Genomic DNA, 22153 nt, shown 5'->3' on the forward strand with positions numbered 1-22153 from the left:
ATAGTGTTACTTTTTTTGCACGGTTTTTGAAATTTTGAACTGAAAACTTTTTTTGCACGGTACGCATCCCCCGTGCAAAAACAGAATCGAGTGTATTTGACTGCTACAATGTTCTTTACAATTTAATCTTTTTTGCATAGATTGTTTCTAAATACTAATAACTTTCCTGTTTAGCGAACAAAATAATTAAATTTTTAGATTCTATGAGATATTTTCGCAACCTAAAATAGGACGCTCTTATCACCCCATAGATAGAGAATCGACACGAAAAATTACAAATTTTGAAAAATTATTCATTTGTTAAAGTTTACGACGAAAATCGTGCGGATCTAGTGTATTGATCTAAAAGTTGTTGGAAATCATATAAAGATCCGAAAATTCCAATTTATTTTCTGTGCTTCTAATGACTTTTTCATAAGGTGAAGATGAATCGAAGCCAAAGTTCAAATTTTCAAGAGCACGGATCTGGAGAACCAAACATCCGTTTAAGCTGAAAACTTAATCTTAATCTTGATAATTTGAACTTTGGCTTCGATTCATCTTCACCTTAAGGTGGTCAAGCTGCCTCACTTTCCCCTAGAGGACATTCACACGTACCAATGCCGCGGTATTGAAAAGAACATAACAAATGTTTATCTTTATTTCATGTGATAGTCAAAAAATAATAAAAAATCTAAATGTAGACTAAAGCGTAACGGCTCTTACATAACTTTTTTTTTGTCATTCAAAAAGCGTTACGGAGGGGTGAGGGTGTTGAAAATGTTCAATTTTAGTGTTACGTAATAAATGGATGCTACCTTACATTTAAATTAGTGCTAATATGGAACAGTGCGGAATATGGACAAGCGTTTCAAAAATGCGCGGAATCAGGCAATTTCGACAAGTGAACTTTTTCGAAAAAAAAAACACAATTGTAAATTATGAATACAGTCTAGCTTATATTTTTTCCATATTCTACAACAGATTTACTAGCAATCAACTCATAAAGCTTTTTTGTTGATGCAATACTTATTTTTAATTAACCATTTGAATAGTTTTATTCCTTAACTACGCTAAATTAGGCCACTTTACGGTATAGCCCACATTTTATTTTTACGGTAAGGGATGGTACACAAATTATGTCACGCTAAATTTCAAATTTTTCGACCCGCTCCCCCCTCCTTTGTCACACTTTTTGTATGAGTCCTCCGTAAATTTTGTAAGGCTTGTCACGCTTCGCTCGACCCCCTTCCCCCCTTTTGGAGCGTGACGTAATTTGTGCATGACCCCTAAGTTGACATAAAACAAAATGGTCGCCAGATCACCAATCATTGATATCGATAATCTAGAGGAGTTTTTTTACCAAATAAAAACAAAAAAGTTGTCGCAATTTGATTTTTTTCTTGCGGTAAAAAATTAAGCTGCCGGTAGAGGGGTTAAACTGGCTCTCACAGTAAACCGTATATACCACTGCGTCACCGCCAGTTCATGCGAGAAGGTGTGGCAGGGTGGTAAATTTATGGCAGAGAGGCTTGCTGCTTGATTAGCAGACTGCCTATGTATCAGGCGTAAGAAAAGGCGTGTTATAATTAAGGAAGAATGGAAGTATAGGGAAACGTTTTTTTGTCCGTCTCTGGTTCGAGCAAATGCTATTAACGAATACTTTTTTAAGTGTGATAGATTAAGAGTGGAAAGATAGGAGCAGGTGAAAGATACAACTACAATGTACGAGGAAAGGGACGGGCCTAGGATTGAACCCATGAACTTCTACTTATTGTGTATTGTTTTATACACATCAACAGACATAGTGTTGCCCCAATTACGCTAAACAAAATATAAACACAATCGATATAAAATTATAATTAAGGAACAAATTAAAATTAAAAAAAATAACATAGTACAGGATAAATCAGGCATCTTCGTCAGCATACACATGAGAAAATTTTCGTCAAAGGACATTGCGGGACAGATGGAAATCAAATTTAGAAGCCACTCTGTTAAACACGCGTTGCAACCCGCTAAAAGCATTGTCGGATCCATAGTTAGTGCGGCGTTGAGGCAATCTCAACATTACATTGTTTCGAAGGAGTCGAGGACGGATATTCAGGTCTTATGAAGCAGATGAAAAACAGATTATTATGATGAAGCGGAAGCCATTAGACCCCCAACCCCGCCAGTCTTAGGATAATACCCTTGAAATATATCAAAACTAATCCTTTGCGTTATTCATATTGTAATCTATATAAATATATTTCTTTGATTCGCTACAAATTGTTTAGGATGCTTCCAAGATAGGTTGAAGAAATTCATGAACAAAATATTCTTAAATAATACTAGTACCCGAATAACACGCATGTTATAATTTTGTATTATCAACTTATATATTACTAGTTTTGGTCATATATCAGTTGATAATACACAATTATAACATGTGTGTTGCTGGGGTAGGATCTTCAGTACGAAAAAGTGAAACTATCGATAGAGAAACTGCTGGTGAAATATGTGAATAATTTGTGGGAAACATTCTACTTCAATGGCCTCACAGTTTAATTGAATTCTAAAAAGCTGCTGCCTGTCACGTATTGAGTTGCAATGAAATACGTAATTTATAATGTCCGGTTTTGGGGATTTTCACTTAATTCTGAACTGAATAAAAACTGCCCTTTTATTTCACTTTGTCTTTTAACATTATTTTATTGTTTGTCATCACTTAATCATAGTAAAACTATTTCGATGTTTCTAAGAATACTAATTGGTCTAAAAGTCCGTTTCCGGACTCATCGGCCGTCCATTTCTGTTGGCTGTCGTCGTCCGTGGTTGATTGCCGAAACCTCCGGAACTGCTTGCTACGCTAGACTGCAATGAATCTAGTTGTCGCGTGCCGCTGGCTGCTCCGTATGTAGCCGGATTCATGCCCGAGTAGTCCCTGAGCATCGAAAGTGGTCCGTTCGATTTGTGCAATCGAGTGTCCTCGGAATCTGTATCGTCGTCATCTGTTCCGGCTGGTTGAAGGCTGCTAGCTGATCGGAAGTCTAGTTGATCATCGATATCACTGGATTCTGTTCGGGTTGGCAGTTGTCTTATCACTTGAGCGTAGGTGGTCGAAGATGACGGTCCAGCTATGGGAGAAATGGATCGATGGTTTCTGGGGTAGTCTTCTTGAGTGCCTTGGATAGATCTGATAACGGGCGAATCTTGAGCCGGTATAGTAGAGGCTTGCATTATGCTATTAGATTGGGCGGTTGGATCTCCATCTGGCTGATCTTGTAGAACGCTGTATGGCTGTGCTTCAGTTTCAGGAGAAGTTGTTTGTCGGGAACTGTTTCTCACTTGTTGCGTCATAAGCCGCATCTCAATCGGGCTGGAAGTATGGAAATTAATTCACTCAATGTAAATTAGTATTAATTCTGCTTGGGAATTTACCTTATAGCATCGTCAGGATCATTACCGTAAAGTGGTAGGTCACGTACGAAATAGTATACGAGCGCCTCAAACAGTACACCAATTGCAATTAATACTGCAGTTAGTATGTTTAGTGTGGTGCCGAAGAATGGATTTTCATGGATGAAACATCTTCGCTGATCGGTTGACCAAAACTGACACGCGTGCACTGCAAAATCAAGATTGGATTAGGAGGTTGTTACAAAATCATCAGACAGCGGATACAGTGGAGAAAATCCGATCCATAGTTGCACTTATTTCGTGCCGCGTTGGATTCGAATGGTGTAAAGTAGCAAATACGAGAAAGCCATGAATTTCATATAAAAGGGGAGAACAGGGTAAAATGAGATACTTGCAGTTGCGTGCATAAAACAAATGCCATTCGATTCACCCGATTGTTTTACATTAAGAAGGCTACGCCACATCTATTGAGTCCACGAGTATGAAATAAGTGTGATTTTGTGTCGGATTTAGCCAACTGTGCAACGCGTATACTTACGAGCAATAGCCTGGTAGGCAGCTGTTCCCGGTAGATAGGCGACAAGGCCAACCAAAGTCATCTCCACCGAAAGCGCCAATGCTTTGTCCTGGGGAAGCACCGTGCGAATCGAGATGATCAACTTCCCGATCAAGGCAGATGCCAGCAAGGCCGACACAACGACACTGAGCACCTGGAAGATGATCCAATACTTTTGGCAATCGCCCATTCCGCAAGCTCCCACAGTAGCGATTCCGCCATCTGCTAGCACCAGTTCCGTATCGATTCCACACGAGCAATCCGTATAGACCGTGACATCGTTGATTTCGGTGCGATTCTGGCATCCCGCATGGCACGGGGAGAAATAGGTAAAGACACTGTCCTGGGGGCATACCGGCGAAAACGGGACATTCTCCGAGCAGATACAGTTGGAAGCGCAGAACGGCTTAGTCAGCCTTCCCCGATAGGCTCCAGCAATTCGCTCGTTGTCGCACGACAGAAATATGAACGCTGTAATTGATTGATAAAAAAGCAAGGCTTTGAATTACGATTGCCACTTGGCATTAGAGCAATTAGGGCTCATACCGACAAACAAACCGACAGCGATTACGCCCACAATGATGTTCCAGCCAGCAATTTTCCTGTGAGGGATGAAAGAAAAGATCAATCAATTCTAATTGGCATTCAATGAAAGATGGAGAAATGCTTAGCAGCGCTTCAATTTGAACAATTCATGGCGGTCTTTGAACTTCAAGTTTAGATCACGTGATATAACTTGGTATTTTTATTTTCTTTGTAGTTTGAAAGCATACGGTAGAATAATTTCACTAATATGCCTATCTTTTCGGGTGTCCCAGAAAAAAAACAAACAATATTAGAAAAACCCTAGAATGAAGCATACCGTCGTTGGGGGTGACAATGGGTCAAAAAGGGATGTGTACGAATTATTTATTGAATAACTATTGCAATTTAACTCCAATAAACTTCAAACTTGGTGTGTATGTACTTTGATGGTACATTAACAACTGTTCAAAACATTAAAGAAAAATATTTATTCACAGCGGCACCACAAGTGAATGAAAAATGACCCAATCTCACCCCATAGAGGGGGTGACATTGGGTCACTGTAATTGAAATAAGTTGTTTTTGATAATATGGTTGCAAAACCATTCACAGCTGAAGAATATTGATGAAATACGATGCAAACAAGATGAAAAGATATCTAAGATGTTTCACAAGTATGATAAACCCACTTAAAAGAACGATTATACCAAAAAATTGAAGAGCTATGAGAAAAAATATGTAAACACAACATTCATCGTCAAGTTTACATAAATTTTCTATTTTTTTCCCTCGAATTGTCTTCAAAGTCTCATCCCCATTGCCATGAAGCCTATTGAGTTTCCCCAAAGGTGTACTGAAACAGTGATTTTTTTAATTCTTCGCAAATAGTTAAATTTCGGAGCGACATTTCACGATCAATACATTTCAGGCAGATGTTGATGTCATAATCACGATATTTCTGTGTTCCAACTCATTTGTACTTCCAGGAGATGTTTCTATAATTTGAAAACACTGATAAATAATTAAATTAAAAAAAAAAACAATCAATTTGATAAAATTTTACGATGTTGCTGCGCACGAAACACAGTTGCTGGATTGAGAAGTTGTCAAAATGCGTTGCATTGTTATTCAATGTACGGAATCCTCAAGTAGACTAGTTTGATGTTTCAGAGATGCTGTATTTAGAAAGAATAAACACATCTTAATGAAAAAGAGAACTACCGGCACCGTAAAATGTCAAAAAAGTGGACTTGCAATTTCATTTACTGTCGTTCTTGCTTGACCCAATCTCACCCCCATTTTTGATGTTTTAGACACCGTACCGAAAAAAATAAAATTTTTGTTGAAAAATCAAATACATTCCGGAAAATACGTGTGAAGTGTAATGAAAAGACTTTAAACCTTCTACTAATATTACGGTAGAGGTTAAAGTACATGCGTGATACTTTGCACAGGATAAATTTAATGTTGTAAATTTTATTTAATTTCAACATACAAGTTTATTGATATAGTAAACAAAAACTACTATTTCTAAAAATGTATATTGTGATGAATTATGTGTAATAATATGTTCCCTAACATATGAATTATTAATTTTGGTAATATCACCGTTATTAGCTGAAATATTTCATAAATCATATTTTTCCGTTTTGACCCAATCTCACCCCAAGACCCATTGTCACCCCCATCGACGGTATGCTTATTTATAGCAGATTTATATAACAAATACATTTTCTAAAAAATGTTTGGAGGTTTCGCCAAACAGATTCACGAAAAATCTTATTTGGGCATCTGTGCGGTATAAGTTTAAGATACTATTCAAATTTCTTATTTACAATACTAAAATCTAATTTTTTGGGTGATTTTTGGTGAATATCTAACTTAAAATATATGTACAGGAACATGGCCATTTCGGACCTAGTAACAGTTTTTTTTTGGCAACATATATCCTGCACGATAAACGGCATGGAAAGCTTTATGACTAGAGTTTTCAAATTTCCCGGGATTTGATTTCCCGGGAAACGGGAAATAAACTTACCATTTCCCGGGGAATCCCGGGATTCCAAGGAATTCTAAAAATTGTGAAGATAAATCCAATTTGGTGGAATTTTCTTTATCAAATTATTCATATTTCGTGTAGGGTCAGTGTTCCATTAGTAGACAGTCCCCTATAGTCGCACTAGTGCTTTGGCTATAAATCGTTGCAAAATATTTTTTGACATGAAGCTCAGGAGCTATTTATCTAAGTACCATTGATACACAAATCGATCTTGTTAAAAAAATGATCGAAATATAGTTTTGCTTATAGTTTAAGCTCCCTTGCAAACTTATTGTTCCTATAGTAGCACTACTAAGAGAAAATATTTGTCATAAAACAAAATAATTCTTCTTCTTCTTCTTTTTGGCGTTACGTCCCAACTGGGACAAAGCCTGCTTCTCAGATTAGTGAGATTATGAGCACTTCCACAGTTATTAACTGAGAGCTTTCTTTGCCGATTTACCATTTTTGCATGTGTATATCGTGTGGCAGGTACGAAGATACTCTATGCCCTGGGAATCGAGATAATTTTCTTTACGAAAAGATCCTCGACCAGCGGGATTCGAACCCCCGACCCTCAGCATGCCCAACTAACATTCACTCATTCAACAAACACCATTATGGCAGTTTTATTCAGCATCATGTTTTATAACATTTTAATAATTTTCATAGTCAACCTTTATTCAGGCGTTGTTCACACAAATATGGAGAAACTTTAAAGCATGCCGTTGAATACCAAATTTATTTTTACACTTTAAAAACTTTTCACAAGCATGTAGTTCAGCTTTTATAGGGCTTGTCCAAAAATAATTAAAAACGAATAAAAAAACAAAAAACTGTTTTTCTAGGCACTTTAATGTAGTGTACACAAGTATCATGATCAACAACCATATTTAAAAATCGCCTGGATACTGGATTCGAACTCGAGACCTTCCAATCATCAGCGGTTTGCCTTGCCATCTGCGCCATCCTGGAATTGATGAATAAAACGTCCAATGCAAAATATAAACCTCTCATAGCTGAATATTGATTATGTTTGAGCTTCTATTCGACAACGTCTAATCAAAACATGGTACGCTAATTAACAGCTGAACAAGAATATTATTCAGTTGCTGTTTAGTGGTGATCCAAGCTGAGTTCAGTCGGCTATTTTTAGCGCACATTGAGACAATTAATATCAATAATGGTCGAAAATAATGTTTATTTACACAAATTAAAATCAGTCCGAAATTATTGATCTTATTTCATAATAAAATTTAGTTTGTTCAAAACTTCAATTTGAATGATTCATTTACTTAAATTGAAATAATTTTGTTTTATAAATTATATGTTTAATAATTAATTATTTTACTGATTCGTGTTTTTCATAAACCTATTAAGCATTGAAGAAATAATTCTCTGTATGAATATGTTTAAATCATTTTTAATCAGTTGTGAAGAAATGTAATTTCAAAAGTAGCTCGCTATAGAAATTTATTTAATCAATTCTGTCAAAGAAATTTCCACTTTTCTTGTACGGAACAACATCCCAAGCAGGCCAGAAAAGCTTTGCAATAGCAAATTATAATATGGATAGCTAAAAGTGATATCAACTTGATAGATATAAGATATAAAAGATCTGGAAATGATATCTAAAATTAACAAAATTGTCATGCCATATATAAGATATGACCAATAGCTGCGAGCTATTTATTAGATCATACCTTACCTTACCAGTCAGGCTAAGGCCTGGGTGGCCTCTGCTGTACGTAGGAGACGTCTCCATTCGACTCGGTCAATGGCTGCCCGTCGCCAGCCACGCATTCTGCGAAGGGTCCGCAGATCGTCCTCAACTTGATCGACCCATCTTGCTCGCTGCACACCACGTCGTCTGGTGCCGGTCGGATTGTTTTCGAGAACCATTTTCACCGGGTTGGTATCCGACATTCTGGTGACATGCCCGGCCCACCGCAGCCTCCCAATTTTTGCGAGGTGGACAATGGTTGGTTCTCCCAGCAGCTGGTGCAATTCATGGTTCATCCGCCTTCTCCACGTTCCGTCTTCCATCTGCACTCCGCCGTAGATGGTCCGCAACACCTTCCGTTCGAAAACACCAAGGGCGCGTTGATCCTCTGCACGTAGGGTCCATGTTTCGTGCCCATAGAGGAGTACCGGTCTAATCAGCGTCTTGTAGATGGTCAACTTCGTGCGATGGCGAACTTTGCTCGATCGGAGCGTTCTACGGAGTCCAAAGTAGGCACGATTTCCAGCAACGATGCGTCTCTGGATTTCTCTGCTGGTGTCGTTGTCGGCGGTCACCAGTGAGCCCAAGTACACGAATTCTTCGACAACCTCGATTTTATCACCGTCAATATGAACTCGAGGTGGGGGGCGTGCCGTGTCTTCTCTTGAGCCCCTTGCTATCATGTACTTCGTCTTTGACACATTGATGTTCAGTCCGATTCGCCTAGCTTCAGCCCTTAGTCGGATGTACATCGTCTCAAAGTTGCGTGCTACAATATCAATGTCGTCGGCGAAACCAAGTAACTGAACGGACTTTCTGAAAATCGTGCCACTCGTGTCTATTCCCGCTCTTCTTATCACACCCTCTAAAGCAATGTTGAACAGTAAACACGAAAGGCCATCACCTTGCCGTAACCATCTGCGAGATTCGAAGGGACTCGAGAGTGTCCCTGATACGCGGACTACGCACATCACTCGCTCCATCGTCGCCTTGATCAATCTTATCAGTTTGTCCGGGAAAACGTATTCGTGCATAATCTGCCATAGCTGTTCTATTTATTAGATCAGCGAACATCTAATTTTTCATAGGTCCAGAAGTTTCAGGAACAAAATTTTGATATTGTATTCAGATCTTTTATCTCTTATGCCAATCAAGTCAATAACACGCTTTGTTTGTAAGTTTTTCGCTCCTACTCCGAATACTTGGCTGATTTTTTTTTCAATTTGATCCTATATTTCTGAAGGCTGACTATGTTTATTTTCTGAACAGCTATTTGAAAAGTTTTGAGAAAGTTATGAGTTATGAGCTTTGGAATACATACGGAACTCAACACTAAATTCGGATATTTTGTCCATTTTATGAAATTTAGCTATAGTGTGATCTCTTTTGCAAGGCTTATTTATTGCTGAACAATGTGTTTGTTAGTCAATATTTTGGCCTCAATTGGATCAACTGTTCTTATAATATATATCTTTCTGGCGTTACGTCCCAACTGGGACAAAGCCTGCTTCTCAGATTAGTGTTCTTATGAGCACTTCCACAGTTATTAACTGAGAGCTTTATTTGCCGATTGACCATTTTTGCATGTGTATATCGTGTGGCAGGTACGAAGATACTCTATGCCCTGGGAATCGAGAAAATTTCCTTTACGAAAAGATCCTCGACCAGGATTCGAACCCACGACCCTCAGAATGGTCATGCTGAATAGCTGCGCGTTTACCGCTACGGCTATCTGGGCCCCATAACCATCTTATAATATACTGAAGCTGAATTAGGGTTTTATAAAATACTTATTCAGCTCTTAATCATGTTTATGTTCAACATGATGAAATAGCTGAAGTGCGAAGCAAATAAAACGTTAGTTCGGCTTCTGAATATCCCTTTATACATATACCGTTAAGTCACCAGTCACCGTGCGGCCTCCATTTACCGTGCACATATACAAATTCCTATAGAATATTCATACAATTTTCACAAATTACCATTTTGTCAGCAAAATAAGATAAAACTGATGGAAAGAAGTAGTTCTTATCACTAAGCATTTTGAAAAACCTAGTTTATGTAGTCAAATTCATGTGAATTCTGTTTGATAATGAGATTTTCCAACACTCTTAGTAGAAACGCCAAAAACTCACATTTTTCATTTAAACGATAGAGTATGAAATTTTTCAAAATTTTAACAAGTTTTTACTGTGGATACTATAAGTAAGATGTATTTTATCGTATGAGCAATAAGATTTTATGCAAATTAGAAATTTTTATTGTGTTTCAGTCGAAACCCAAATGCACGGTGAATGGATCCTTTTCAATATATATGGTTCCTATTACCGTGCATTAGCGTAAAAAGCATGAAATTATTCGGTAATATTAGATTTATTGTTATGTCGTCATTAAACTACTTCATATTTAGTTTTTGAGTGAATATGGAATGGTTTGGATAATATAGTTAAACCTCCTATAACGATTTAATGACTAAATAATTATTTATCCAATTTTTAAACTTTTTATGGTTTTTATTGTAAATGAAGATTTGAATACTCTTAAAAATGAGTGCGCACACTACTAGCAACATAGTTGCTTCATAAACAATGGTTCTTCAAGATACAAAATAAAATCATGACGAAAACGATACGCACGGTGAATGCTGCACTAGTGTGCACGGTAAATGGTGACATAGAACGGTACGAGGCGACCTTAACATGACATTTTCAAACATATTTTTTTGTTAGGAATCACTAGTTTTAGATTTTTCCCTGGTTTATTATATAATTGCACGCTACGTAGTGGTATTCTAGTACGCTTCAAATTATTTGGAAAAGCTATATAATTTTTTGAAGTTCAAATTTTTCTTAAATGCACGGTGAATGGTAGCTTGACGGTACATTTGTTTGGTGGAATACTGGCTTTTTAATTGGGGAAAACATGTCTTGTTCAGCTCATTAGTAAAACAATCTTGACTAGTCGAATGAGAATCTTTGGAAACTTTTAATAAGTGGTGATTCAACTTTTGTTCCTTTCAATGCATAACGCTGAACAATGACCTAAGTTTGTATTTGAAAAGCATCTTCTCAGCTTGCTATAGGGCAACATTTTTATTCAACTGTCATTACCATTATTGAACAATAATTAAACATGCATGCTTATTTGTGGCACTGAATTATTAGTTGGGTGGTCATGCTGAATAGCTGCGCGTTTACCGGCGCGTTTACGGCAATCTGGGATTCTCAGGAAATTCCGGCCACAATAAGGGAAATTATTTGGAATCAATTGCGATACAAAATCTTTACAACAAACAAATTTTGGCTGCGTCGCTATCAAAAAACTACTTGTAATGTTCAGCTGTGTATATTTTTCCAGTTATTTTTATTTATTCAGCATAAAACATATACCGTGTACCCCCGCTAATTTGAACGGTACCTCATGCAAACCATCGGGGCTCATTTTTAATTTGAACTTCTAGTCACCCTACGAGCAACAGAAAATCGTACTTCTGGTTACCCCTTTGGCTGTTTTGTTTTGATTCTGCGTTCCGTTTCGCGAAGTTCCTTTCCACTTTACTCCGTTCCATGAGCAGAATGACGATTGAACCATTTTTAATCTGAACGATGTGCAAATTAGCGGGGTACAAATTAAAAAGTGTTCAGATTAAATGTGGTCAAACCAACGGGGGTAACCGGTATAGACAATGAAGCAGAACTTAAAATTGCAAAGTAGGCAAAGGCGAGTATAGTTCCCAGTTCCAGTTTTTCCAGTATCTACAAAAAAAAAAACTTTTTTGGGAAAGAGCAAACATAACAATAGGTACGAAAAATAGTACATTTATCAGGTAAGCAGGTCTCTTTTTAGAGTCTTTGTCACTATTGCAATGCAAGTCTCTAAAAAGTCTATTTCTGAGGTCTCTAAAGACTCTATTTTAATCAACATGTTCTCTAAAGTCCCTTTTTTGCCGTAATCTGCTTGTAGTGAATCCTGGTGCAAAATTTTAGAGGCTCCAGAGAAGACTTCAGAGATTATTACGCGACTATTCTGTAAGTTCTTCAATATAATGTTTTTTAATCCCCAGGAATTCGTCAGGAAGTCTAGAGATTTCTTCCTAAAATACTTTCAGATACTCCTTCAGGGATGCTACCAACGATTTCTCAAGGGATGCTTAGAGGAACTTCGTCAAAATTTGGTCCATAAAATTCTAAAGCGCTCCAACGCTATTACCTCCAGTAGTTGTCACTAGAGTTACCGAGGTGAATCAAAGTCCGGACGGTACCAATATCCGGACACTTTGAAACTATTCATTAATTAGAGGTTAAATTATATATTAATGCGTTAAAATTTAGCGATTACTTTTACTTTCAACCCTGTTGATCATTTTACAATCATTTGTAATCTAGTTACCATTGCCCGATAATTAATAAAAATAAAAACAAAACAGATGCTCTTCTCGAACGTCGTTTCCCTGCAGTGTGAGTTATTTCAGGACGAGTGGCTACCAACGCTCCACAACGTTTAGTTTCCAATAATATGCTTAAATTACAATATTTAGACAGTGTATTGAATAAAATGGTGAAACCGATTTAAGTTTAAATGTTCTGGAGCACAAACGTCGTAAACTATCATTTAAATATGTGTAATATTGATAAAAAGAGACTGTCCGGGACTACGAACAAGTGGCTTTAAATCCGGACATCATTTCAGAGCACTCGTTTTACATCTGTAAGTGAATATTTGGGAAGAAAATCTAGGATAAAACTGGTAAGCATACTATTTAAAGTATTGTGAGTGATTAGATGGTAGTTGTATGCTAAGAAAAACTGTGTGCGTAAATTATTGAAGTACAAATAACAGGTGCCAAACCGCATATGTCTGGATTCAGTTAAGAAAATTTAACCACCTTGCAAACGTTCCATTGTCTTAAGTATAATAAAGCAAATGCCTGCATCAAGGACTCATAAATGTGACACACGATTTGATTTAAACAAACTTTTAATGAATGTTATTCCAATATTTTCTTTCATAACTACGCTGTCCGGATATTGATTCAAAAGTGTCCGGGAATAGAGACAACAAATGTTACAAGTGTCCGGATTTAAAGACAAGACAAGCTCGATCTTTTCGACGATTTTCATGATATTATCATAAAATTTAAGTTGAAGTATGTTATTACCGTCAAACTCAAATATAAAACTGTGTGTTGCCAAATTGAATTGCATTCTAAACTGCAAACAACTTGTTTTAAAGAGTGGTTAAACATTTGCCTCTTCTTAAGCGTCCGGGTATTGATGCAGCACGGTACATATTTCTCAGGAGTACATAAATGTACTGACGAACCTCCAACCAAACCGTCTCTCAGCGCATTGGAATCCTAGTGTGCTGCGCTAGACGGAGGCTCACGAAAATTCTAAAAGCGTGCGCTAGGTGATGTGCTCTCGGGGAGACTCGTCTCATGCGTTGCTCGGCGCTACGGCTCGCGATCGGTATCCAAGTTGTGACACAACTGCTTAGTAACGAAGAGCCTTTACAACTATTTTCGCCTCATTATGCAGGTGTCTAGATGGCCTGCATGATATGGTCGAAGACTCGCGATCCAAGTGTTACAATTTCGATCCTCGTTGAAAACTTTTGTAATCACTTCAATTATTGCGCTTAATTTTAAACAGCACATGTGACGGAGCACATGAGACCGCAGTGAGACACATCTCAAGAAAATTGAGGCACACTAAAAAAGGTCTCACAATGTACAGAGCGCCCGTGCGCTTGCAAGCAATGAGTTTCCTGCACCTAAGGCTACAGCACGTGCACAGTAACTCTACTTGTCACAGAGATTGTTCTGAAAAATTCTTGTGGCGATTATCCCAGGATTTCCTCCAGATGTTGTTTCATTGATTCTTTCAACGATTTTGACGTTGGATAACGTCTTACGGCAACATACTGGGGTACAATTTCAAAAAACGAAAAATCGTTCGCGTCACGAAAAGTGGTTAGATTTTGACTGTTAATAACTTACTAACGCCCGGATAAATTTTCAAGATTCTTGCACCAATCGATTGGAAATCTTTCTACGAATCTACTCCAACAATGAAAACTATTGATTCTCGTGACTAAACTATTGAAAAATTGGGAAAATCACATTTTTCTTGTGTATTCCTGACACAGACATCATTTCGCGATATCTTAGCTACTTTCGTCATTCAAAGGGAAGCGCCCCTTTCGGTCTTCTTCTTAATTCTCTTTATTATCTCGTGTTCAGTCGAAGCCAACCAAACTCAGTCAACCGTTCACCAGCAACCGGAGAAGAACTCATATCGGAATAAATTTTACACGTTCGTCGCTGCTGCTGCTGCTGCTGCTGCTGCTGTTTATTCCCAAGCTCCGTGTAATCGCTCATCATGGCCCTTGGCATCCAGCTAGCCCATCGAATTCGTGGAGAATGCGTCCAGAAACCTTGATAATTACGGTCGGAGGAGTGAGCAAACCATCGAATACAAGGATGGACAAGAAAGCACAAAATTACCGACCGCATTTTAAATTAATCGTCTTCGGTGATCTTTTGGTGTGTTTCTGTCTAAGAATGAAATGAAAACCCAGTTTGATCGACGGTGACTAACACCAACCGTCCTTTTCAGGACGACAATTTCATTTTAAAAGAGTTGTGAGAATTTTCCACCGTGAAGAGCGACATTACTGATGATTGGATGTGATTGATTCAGATTTTGGTCAGTCATATGCACGCAACCATAAATGGGAAATAAATTTCCCATTGTGCGCGCGCGGGACAATCGTCGACAGTGTGTGCATGATTCAGATAAATTGCGAACGCATTTAGAGATGATCGCATAATGCCGTTGTCGCCGTCGCTACTTACATGATACTAGAGCGATCAGTATCAAATCGTCGAACACAGAGCTAAAACTAATCAGCAACAGCAATTGTTTCCCTGAAAAGGGCAGTTGTTTGCAATTGTGCTTCAATGCAATTTAAGCGCGTTCGCCACGGATACGACGAGTATCGAAAGGCTTCGGAACCCACTTAAGCAATCAATCTTAGTGGATCATGTGTGGACCTTCAAGCGGAATATTTGTTTGTTGAGCAAAAGTTACCGCTCATGCTTCTTCTTCCATCGACCGGTTGAAGTGTTAATCGAACCAACCAAATAATAACACAAAATGTTCATAATAGGTCAGAATTGACATGCAACAAATAGTGTAAAAATTGATTAGAAGAGCACTTATTTTCGATCTAGGGTAAAAGCATCGGTTTTGGCCAACCTAAGAGAAAATGACAATACAAATTCAATGGAAAGCCGTATTTATACTACAAATATGTCAAATTCAAGCATTCAATCCATATTATCTGTGTAAAATATCAAAACCGAGCTAAAATCATTTTTTCGCTTTCAAAATCCCGTTGGTCAATATAGGCCAACGGAACCAGTTTTGGCCAGAGATTTAACTTCTGTTCCTAAATTGGCCAATTGCATTGATTTCTCATGAGAGTGGCTAAATTAGGAGGGCCCTGGCCAAATTAGCCGTATGGAACTTAAAATTATAAAGAAATGAATTGTTTTTCTTATGTTTTGAATCAATTTGGACGATTAAATGAATGCAGCTCTATCATATGAATGTGATCTACTGAACACAAAAGGTTTCATGCTGATTGGCTATGTAAAATGGTGTATGATCCGCTATGGCTACAACTGGCGTATGGCCAAAACCGGTGCTTCTTCCCTACAAGAATTCTGTGCCAATTTTCGGATTCATACTCAGTAGGCCAAAACCGTATCGAAAATCGGTCGGTCGAAAATCATCGAAAATCGGTCGAAAATTAGTGTTGGGTCGAAAATTGGTGCTGTTTTCTTAGAAACCTTTCATAAGTTCGTGACGGTCTCAAGCCAGGAAATAGAAGAAGAAGCTAAAGTTATCCAACATCACTTTGGCGGTCGTAACTCGGAAACAACCTCTTACTTTTTTCAATTATATCAACTTTATGTTTGGAAATTTTTGTAAAGATTAAAACAACTTTTCAGGGCCCAGATAGCCGTAGCGGTAAACGCGCAGCTATTCAGCATGAGCATGCTGAGGGTCGTGGGTTCGAATCCCGCTGGAGGATCTTTTCGGGTTGGAAATTTTCTCGATTCCCAGGGCATAGAGTATCTTCGTACCTGCCACACGATATACACATGCAAAAATGGTCAATCGGCAAAGAAAGTTCTCAGTTAATAACTGTGGAAGTGCTCATAAGAACACTAATATGAGAAGCAGGCTTTGTCCCAGTTGGGACGTAACGCCAAAAAGAAGAAGAAGAACTTTTCAGAACAAATTAAATATTTAGTAAAAATTATAAACAATACAGAAAAAACATCCTTCCAACTATAACTTGAAATTTAACGCATTGATCCATGGATTTCATGTTTATAAAACATTCGTTTTTTTTCAAAAGACATCATTCACCCTATTCATTAATTCCATATGTATGGCGCATTAAAGCTTAAGATTTGCTTTGGCAAGATTTTCGTCGAATGGAGTCGAAAAACAATGTCGTGTTACTTTATCGGCATTAAAAATCACAAGGTAGGTATTTGATGAAAATTATAATTTTTCAGCATCGATAAAAGTGCGGAAAAGTAAAAATTATCGGTATTGTGTCTTTAGTTTGGAAAAGCAAGCTATTCTGCAGTATATTCATTAAAAATATACTAATGCTAATCTGAATTGTAAACATTACTTTTTTGAACCCTGAAACATTTTCCGTGGAACAAGAGAAAATATGCTTAGATTCTGATGAATCAAATATCATATTTTGTATAAACACACTACGCGACTCGAGATCAAGCTCCAAAACTCCCATATTTCCACATCCATTTACATGGTGAACTATATTCCAAAACCAACACTTTCATACACAACCTTGTTTTTATAATGGGAAATTTATACTCATTATGAGGCATTTAGTCAACCGCCATCGAAATGTCGAAACTGCTAAGGGTTCTACATAGCCTCAATTGCGTATGCGAACGATTATCGTTGTCTCGTGGCTCCAATGTTGTCGACCGGTTCACACATATATGGTGTTTACGGCAGATATAGGGCCAATTCATTCTCTTCTCATCTACCGTGGTCCGTGACACGTGATTCCACCGCACAACGACGGATATAACAAGTGATAAATTCCTTATAGAGTTATCAACCATTCCCGGTAACAGCTTCTTATTCTACATAACAATATGAAAATTAAATAATAAAATCCGTCTACTGTCGGCGGCGGCATTGTGACAAAAGTGACGAGGAAGATGTGGTTTTCAATTGCAGTTCGCCTGAAGCGAAGCTATGAATATCCACAATACGCTTCGAGAGATCGAGAAATCTCGATCTCGAATTACCCCCGCTTCTCAACCGGCAGAAGCAACAGCTTGCGGGTCACTTCTCCAAATCCCGCCGTACGACTTTTGCACATGCAAACTTTACCGAACGGCTTCGGGCGCATCTATCCAATTTGCACTCTCTCTCTGTATATCTCGATGTTCAAATACAGGGAAGTCTCGATTTCACAACGCTCTTAGTATTGTTCTACCATTTTTTAAATATTTTTTTTAAAGTTTTTATATCTAGTTGCTCTGCATTAATTAGGCAACACTATTATTCTAATTTTGGTTAAACTAACTTGAGCAATTGTTAATATTTTGTTAACAACATTTTACATTTCGTTTGCCGTAGGATTCAGAATTTTAAAATTATTTAATGAATTTATCTGCCAATCAGCAAAAAACGCATTTTTATGTACTTAATTAACCTAACTTAAATATACAATGTATTTATCGTGTCAATAGGAGATTGCAAAGTTTTTTCTTCATAATTATTAATAATGTTGTTCGATATTTGTTCCAATATTTCAACATTGGATATTATATGTAACTCATTAGGACTATACCAGGGAGGAAGTTTCAGAATCATTTTCAAAATTTTATTTTGAATCCTCTGCAGAGCTTTACACCTGGTATTATAACAGCTAGTATTATAAAGATGCAATAATAATAATAGTGCTTAACTTCATCTGACCAATTTATAGAAAGCCCCTCATCGTGACAACATGTCTACTTGAAGAGCTTTTGGTTTATGTTTATGTTGGAATATTATAAATTAAGTTTTGTAAGCATTAGGAGAAATCTTCCATTTTTGCAAGTATGTAGAAAGCATATCCAAAGTTTTTGCAATCTACTTTTTTTAGTGTTATTCCAAACATTACATTCTTTTCTTATATCTAGGTGTTCTGTGTTATTAGACAACACTATCATCAAAATTTGGTAAAACAAATTTAAGATTTTATTACCATTTTGTTAACAACATATTACATTTAATTTGCTGTAGCAGTTCAGATTTTTTACAGGTGAGTTGATTTCACCTGCTTATAAGAGAAAAAAACACGTTTTTAATATACTTAACCTAACTTAACCTAAATATATAACGCATTAATCGTGGCAGTAGAAGATTGTAACGCTATTTTCATGAAATTGTTACTTATTTTATTTGACATTTGTTCCAATGTTTCAATATTGGATATTCTATGTAACTCATTGGTACTATACCGGGGAGGAAGCTTCAGAATCATTTTCAAAATTTTATTTTCAATTCTCTGCAGAGTTTCCTTCCTGGTATAACAACAGCTAGCCCATATTGGTCCAGCATACAACATGGCTGGCTTGAAAATTTGTTTGAAGATCAAAAGCTTGTTCTTACGACAAAGTTTTGATTTTCTATTAATAAGGGGATAGAGACATTTTACATATTTGTTACATTTGGCTTGAATGACCTCAATGTGATTTTTGAAAGTTAAATTCTTATCTAGCATGAGCCCTAGATACTTAACTTCATCTGACCAATTTATTGGAACCCCTCTCATCGTGACAAGATGTCTACTTGAAGGTATAAAATGAAGAGCTTTTGGTTTATGTGGGAATATTATTAGTTGAGTTTTGGAAGCATTAGGAAAAATCTTCCATTTTTGCAAATATAAAGAAAAGATATCCAAACTTTTTTTGCAATCGACTACAAATGACACGTAGACTTCGTCCTTTGGCAGAGAGGCCTGTGTCATCCGCAAACAAGGGTTTTTTGACATCCCTGAGGTAACTTAGGTTAGTCAGATGTGAAAATATTGTATAAGTTTCACCGGGGCAAGTTGAAACGGCTGGGGTAAGATGAAATGGCAAGGTATCGTAGTGAAATTTAATAATGATGTGAAATTGAATCACAGAAACAGTTGACGGATGAAACTAACTTTAATAGAAGTAAAATCAACTAAAATTTGTTGGCATCATACTCAAAACATTGCCCTTCATCTTGCCCCACCCGTTTCAACTTGCCCCAGTGTACCTTGGTTCCAAAATGGTGCCTTGGGGAACACCAGCTCTTACAGGAATTCTTTCAGACCTGGAGATCTGATAATAAACCTGAAGTATACGATTTGATAGATAACTTTGAGATATTCTAAAAATGTATGTTGGAAAATTGAAGTCTTTAAATTTTACAATAAAACTTTCATGCCAAATACTGTCGAATGCTTTTTCTATGTCTAGAAGAGCAAGACCAGTATAATAGCCTTCATATTTTTTTGGAACGAATCAAATTTATTACACGTAAAAGTTGATGAGTGGTCGAATGTCCATGGCGAAATCCGAACTGTTTTAAGCTACTTTCTGGAAGTTACTTGATGAGGACGTAGAAAATTTCACCATCGCCAGGGAGTTCCATATTTTTGTTTTTTTTTTTAAATTTGTTTTCCTCTTTCAATGCCGGAATTGGCGTCTGAGGTTTTTTTTCTAAATTTTTAATAATTTCCAAAGGGGCTTAGAGCAAGGGTCCAATTGAGTATTTTTTTTAATTTTTGTTTTCTAATTGAGTTAAGCGTTTTTCAATTTCTTTTTGTAGATCCTTTCATATAATTTTCATAGCAGCACCGAATGCATCGAAATTTTCTTCTCCTCACGTTTTTAAGACGGATCAAGAATTTAACATCATCGTCTATAATCACGAATTTGTATTTTACTTCACATTGTGGTATTACAGTGGGATCCCGTTTTTGGCACCCCCCGATTTTGGCAACAAAATGGATCCGTTTTGGCAACATTTTTGAAAACCCTTAAAATTTGTAAACTTTTGTAAATATCTATGTGTCTTTTGTGTTAGTCATTTGAAAAGCAAGTCAGCTTCACGCTTATTGCATTCCAGAGCTCAATTTTCGTTGATATTCCCCTAAATTGCACCAACTGCTGCCGTACGTGCCTATTTACTTCTAAAAGGCCGTGTGTTTGTAATGTTTCATTAAATCATTAATCTCTATGATTATCTCAACTAGAGTTCCAATATCTTTTCTCAGGCATTCACGCTGTATGACCAGCCCACTTGAGTATGCCGGTAGGTGATATACATTCTTCTTCGAATTTGGAAAACCTCTTGAACAAAGCATAAGCATCAACACAAGAGCAACAAAAACTCTATGAGTCTCTATCATAAATTTCGTTTCGCCTCTTCAGCTCACTGTTCCTTTAATTGTGGAATTACATGCATAGCGTTTGTAAAAGCAACCATAACAATAGAAGCAAGCCACACAAAAAGTCGGAAGTTTTATAGATTTTCTTTAACAATACTTAGATAAATAAATGACTCACAGAAGCAGCTCTATACGCTGTTTCGCCACCATGACACATGCAAACATAGTCGAAACTACACTCTATTTTCAATAAGGTAATGAAAGCGTGCGATGAATACGATAGAGACTCTGTATAATGTTAGACGAAACGATCCAATGTTGCTCAGGCTGGAGTATAATTCGTGCCTTATCAAGATTTTTATAAGGCATGCGGGCCACATGAATCAAAATATTCCTAATGCTATTCTGGTGATCCTTAGCTAGGTCTAGGAGTTTTCTAACTGTATTCTGGAGAATACTTACGGGATGATATGTTCTTATAGTGAGCTTCTGGGAATTTTCAGTGGAATCTTGAAAATACTAAGCGAAATCTGGGTATTCATATCGGACATTAAATGTTTCTTGGGGGATCCTTAAGAGATATAAATAGTTGCTTGAGACGCTGTGCAAAATCAGTCGATTGCTATTGGTAGACTGGGAAGTCCTAATGAACTAGTGAGAATTTTCAGCAATATCGCAGCGGAATCTTTAATCTTTGAGCAATGTCCTTGAAATTCCTAGCAAGCTCTTGGGTAGACGTTAATTCTTATATGACTTCTAGGCAAGATCCAGTCGATTGCTAGCGAGCTACTTCAGATTATTAGCGGATTTCTGTGGATTATCAACGGACACCTGAAGATTCTTATCGGTCTGTAAGAGTTTCATAGCGGGATCCTGAGAATATCTGTCGAATTCATATGGTTGATTTATGATATGCTCAACTTCTAAAACTCATGAAAATGTATGTTATGTACTGAATAATTGAGCATAGCATAGCATAGCATAGCATAGACTGACTGTACATGTCAATGGTTGCTACTCCGTGATTGATCAGAACTGGTAAGAATTGCACTACGATCCAAAAGAATAAGGGATGGGAGTTTCCGCTTACTCTCGAAGTGCAATTTTAGCAGATCTAATATTATTGATCAATAACGGCGCCGGCCAAGTCCTTACAGTCAGTTGGGATGGGGAAGGAATGTTAGGGTGTAATGATTGTTGCTTCTAGAGACCGAGAATACCTCTGCATCTCCACAATCACCACGAGAAGCGTGTTTATTAGTGAGGGAGGAAAAGATCTGACGAACCATACAAAGTTTGTTTTAATATTACTTAAAAGTTACGCTTTCAAGAAAATATATGTTATCACAAGCATGAAACGAACTCACCAGTTGGTAATCCATCCTCGACTGAACACAAAACTGACACTGACAGCAAAACTTCTTGGCGTCCCGAAAACAAACCGTCTTGCTTG

At 37.3% G+C, this 22153-nt stretch overlaps 1 protein-coding gene across 1 annotated transcript in view; it reads right to left on the minus strand.

Annotated features, from left to right (window-relative positions):
• Positions 1 to 2647: 2647 nt before the first annotated feature.
• LOC5569498 (solute carrier organic anion transporter family member 1C1) overlaps positions 2648 to 22153 on the minus strand; it is a 35082-nt gene continuing 15576 nt past the window's right edge. Inside the window, exons 5-8 of the mRNA XM_021844780.1 lie at positions 4484 to 4539; positions 3920 to 4408; positions 3403 to 3589; positions 2648 to 3340 (exon numbers count right to left, since the gene is read on the minus strand). Of these exons, the coding sequence (XP_021700472.1) occupies positions 2737 to 3340; positions 3403 to 3589; positions 3920 to 4408; positions 4484 to 4539 (1336 nt within the window). The 3' untranslated portion in view covers positions 2648 to 2736. The remainder of the gene's footprint in view (positions 3341 to 3402; positions 3590 to 3919; positions 4409 to 4483; positions 4540 to 22153) is intronic.

Source organism: Aedes aegypti, chromosome 2, assembly GCF_002204515.2.
Source record: "Aedes aegypti strain LVP_AGWG chromosome 2, AaegL5.0 Primary Assembly, whole genome shotgun sequence".
Taxonomy (NCBI): Eukaryota; Metazoa; Arthropoda; class Insecta; order Diptera; family Culicidae; genus Aedes; species Aedes aegypti.